The 3781-nt window shown below is 38.6% G+C and overlaps 1 protein-coding gene across 2 annotated transcripts in view; it reads left to right on the forward strand.

Annotated features, from left to right (window-relative positions):
• The window catches only part of Spata48 (spermatogenesis associated 48), a 43367-nt gene that overhangs the window by 13713 nt on the left and 25873 nt on the right, over nucleotides 1-3781 (forward strand). Inside the window, exons 1-3 of one of the 2 annotated variants that reach the window (XM_013350754.1) lie at nucleotides 419-517; nucleotides 1711-1787; nucleotides 3402-3540. In XM_013350754.1, coding sequence (XP_013206208.1) covers nucleotides 3430-3540 — 111 coding nt within the window. In that variant the 5' untranslated portion in view covers nucleotides 419-517; nucleotides 1711-1787; nucleotides 3402-3429. Of the gene's footprint in view, nucleotides 1-418; nucleotides 518-1710; nucleotides 1788-3401; nucleotides 3541-3781 lie in introns of those variants that run through there. The other variant, XM_005359202.3, reaches the window with a different exon arrangement.

Genomic DNA, 3781 nt, shown 5'->3' on the forward strand with positions numbered 1-3781 from the left:
AGGCAGTGGTGGCACATACCTTTAATCGCAGCACTCGGGAGGCAGAGGCAGGCAGATTTCTGTGAGTTCAAGGCCAGCCTGGTCTACAGAGCAAGTTCCAGGACAGGCTCCAAAGCTACAGAGAGAAACCCTATCTTGAAAAAGAAACAAACAAAAACAGATGAAGACTACATTCATCTTCTGTTGTTGCTAAATCAAATGATCATCAATGTCTACCCTTGACATAAATTATTATATCATTCTGGAGTTCAGAAGTAAAGAGTGGTTACCTGCCATTAAGCTAAAAATCAGTGTGCTGGTGAGGTTGTGTTCCTTCTAAAGTTGCTAGAAAAGAACCCATTTTTCACCTTTTCAGCTTGCGTAACCTTCCTGTATTCTTTGGCTTATGATAGGCATCTGTCTTCATCTTCAAAGCTAGCACTGATGGACTGAACCCTCTCATCACAAAGAATGGCTGGTGTAGTCTTCTGCCTCAGTCTCCCAGCTTCATGACAATTGTGATTAAATTGTGCCATAAGTATGTCCAATATAATTATTTTCATTTTATTGTCACTTCATGAGCAATTTAATTCCATCTACAAAGTAAATTACCCTTTTCCAAACTTGGAATATGGATATATTTGAGGGCCCAAATATATTGAATATATTGGAATGCTAAATAAAGAAGATTTGGGGTAAAGAAAAAATAAGAAAATAAATTCCCAATAGATGTGCTTTACAAGAAATTAAACAATGGGTATCATACAATTGATACTTTGCTAAGGAGGAAATTTAGTCTTACATAATTAGATTACAAAAAAAGGGAGTTGATATGTTTCAATCTTAAAATATTAGAAAATGACTAAATCAAACAAAATATATGAAAGATTAAAGCATATTAAGTTAGAAAACAATGAAATGCAGAATTTACACACAGGATAATTATTTTCATTAAATAATTAAATGTATTGGTATTTTTTAGACAGATATCATGTAGCTCTAGGTAACCTCAAATTTGCTATACGGCTGAGTCTGGCCTTTAATTACTGATTCTCCTATCTTCATGGTCTAAGTGGTGGAATTACAGGCATGTGACCCCTGCCTAGGTAAAAAAAAAAATTATAAAGAATATGTGGCTGACTACATAGTGCCCATCTACAAATGAATGGGTAAAGAAAATTGGATATATGTGCATATGAGGGAATGTTATTCAGCCATAAATATAGGTCTGCTATTTGCAACAACATGAATAACCTTACACTAAGGCAAATAAACCAGGCACATAAATAAATATTTATATCCTTACTTATGTGTATAATCTAAGAAAGCCATAAGGGAAATAGAAAATATACTAGGCATGGGGTAAGTAGAGAAAAAAATGGAGAGATGCTGGTAAGAAGATACAATATAAAGATATAAACAAAGATGAATATGTTCTGGAGATAGGAGGCATATCATGGTATCTATAACTAGAAATTCTGTATTGAATGTGGGGACTTTAAGAAGAAATCAGATTTTAAGTGTCTTCAGCAACTCAAGGAATAATTTTGGCTGGAGATGAATGTATTAAGGAATTTGAGTTTGTTGATCTTAAATCATGTATACATGCACATGCTTAAGCCATCCTGTATATCTTGAAGGATGAGGAAATCCAGAAAACATAATGTATAGGAAAATTCAGCAGTTCTATTCATGCTTGGTCGGTTTTAACTTCTTGTTTCTATCTTGTAGGATAATAATGAACCACCTGACCAGCTAGACAAGAAATATAATATAAAGGATTCATTTTACAAATCCTCAACACAGAAGTAAGCTCTTTCCCAATGAGAAAAATTTTAAGTATATTTCTTAACATTTAATGGTACATTGTCAATAATGATCTAAATCGTGTTAATAATTCAAAACACATCAAACAGACACGGTAAGTCCTTCATGTTGGCTAAATTACAAACATATCAGGACTTGAAGAAGACAAGGTATCACACCTGTAATCAAAGTACTCAGAGGCCTGGATTGGAGGATCACCATGAATTCCAAGCAAACCTGGGCTAACTAGGGAATAAGACACTATATCAGAAGTCGAAAGAGAAAAATATGTCAATACTACCAAAATTCAGAAAGAGGGGGATGAGGAAAAGGAAAGGGAAGGGAAGAGAGGAGAAAAGAAACACAATGTCGGAGAGAGCAAAAGTGGAGAAAGTTTAAAGGGCGACAATTCACTGAATCAATCGACCAGCACTTTGTCGGGCAGAGGCAAGAGGTCCACTGTCGTTTTCATCTATGTTGTTCTATCTACCAATAAAGACTCGGGAGTCAGTTGTTGGGGTGAAAAGTTGCTAGATCAGAGAAGACAAAAAACAACCAACTGACCTTCCATTTTGGCTGAAGCAAAGTCTACCAGAGTGTGGGCATTCCTCCTAAAAGGAGTTTAGGAGCTTGACATTCTACAATAGTCGAGGGCTTTGGTGGGGTTTGAAGTCATTGTCTTTAAAGGATTCCTAAGGCACCTGAAAGGGATTATAGGATCACAAGTCCTCAGGAGCACCTGGCAGGATTACAGTTGATAAAACCCACAGGCTACAGGAAGGTAGGATAGCTTTTATTGCATAGAGTCTTGTTTGAGAGGCTCAGGTGATGTCTGGGGGAAGGAATGAGGTCTTCCAAGAGCATATGCATCCAAACCTTAAGCTTGGTTCACTATTAATTGAACATGAAATATCTATATAAAAGTATAAGGAAGCCTATATTTATGTAGGCTGCCTTTGCAGAAAATGTTAATTGTGCCAAATTCTTGCATTTCAGCTGATAGGGTTGGAGCTTCAGCTAGACTCTGGGATGAGAAGCTCTTATATCCTGCCTCATATCAGCATATCTATGGCCTAGGCTGTGAGATCAACTGTGAATAAACAGACCAAGTTCTCCACTCTTGAAGGAGCTCTCATTTTAAAGAGGAACAGACAATAAAAAAAAAAACATAATGAAAAAAGAAACAGAACCAATTAGTCCACAAATAAAAGAAAGAGGCAGCTAAAAGGTGGGGAGAGTAGGCTCAGTCACCAGCAGGAGGTGTGAGGTATGACAGAGGTACCTAAGGTTGGAATTGGAATGACCTAGAAGGGGGAAGGGGCTGAGAGGGTCCACAAGAAGGAGAAAAGTTGGGTCTGTCACAAGGATCTGCTTAGCACCCTGGGAATGGACATAGATAGGAAGTAGAAGCCACGGCAGGTCCTGCTACAAAGCTGGGGGACTGGGATTGGAGGAAGAATACAAATTGCCTACCTGATCAATACGCTTGCCTCAAAAAAAAAATCAATTTTAAAAGGCATAATTTATTTGTAAATTGGATAGTCTTCCTACCCTGCTCTGAATATATGCTTTGTGTAATTCTTTATTAAAAGTTTCTTTATTTAATAATTCCCCAGAGCTTATGAAACTGTCCCGTGGGACAAAATGCTACCACCAAAACTTGACCCAGAGGAAACAACGGTGGAAAAGGCTGCTGACCTCATCTCTCAGTGTTTCACACTGAAAAGATATGAGAGGGTGCCAGCCATAACCCAGGTTAGTGAGCGTCCCCGACCATGCTGAAAGGGTGCCAGCCATAACCCAGGTCAGTGAGCATCCCTGACCATGGTAAAGGGTGCCAGCCATAACCCAGGTCAGTGAACATTCCCAACCATGGTAAAAGGATGCCAGCCATTGCCCATGTCAGTGAGCATTCCTGACCATGGTGAAAGGGTGCCAGCCATAACCCAGGCCATCCATTGCCCACGTCAGTGAGCATTCCTGACCATGGTGAAAG

Source organism: Microtus ochrogaster, linkage group LG1, assembly GCF_000317375.1.
Source record: "Microtus ochrogaster isolate Prairie Vole_2 linkage group LG1, MicOch1.0, whole genome shotgun sequence".
NCBI classification, from domain to species: Eukaryota; Metazoa; Chordata; class Mammalia; order Rodentia; family Cricetidae; genus Microtus; species Microtus ochrogaster.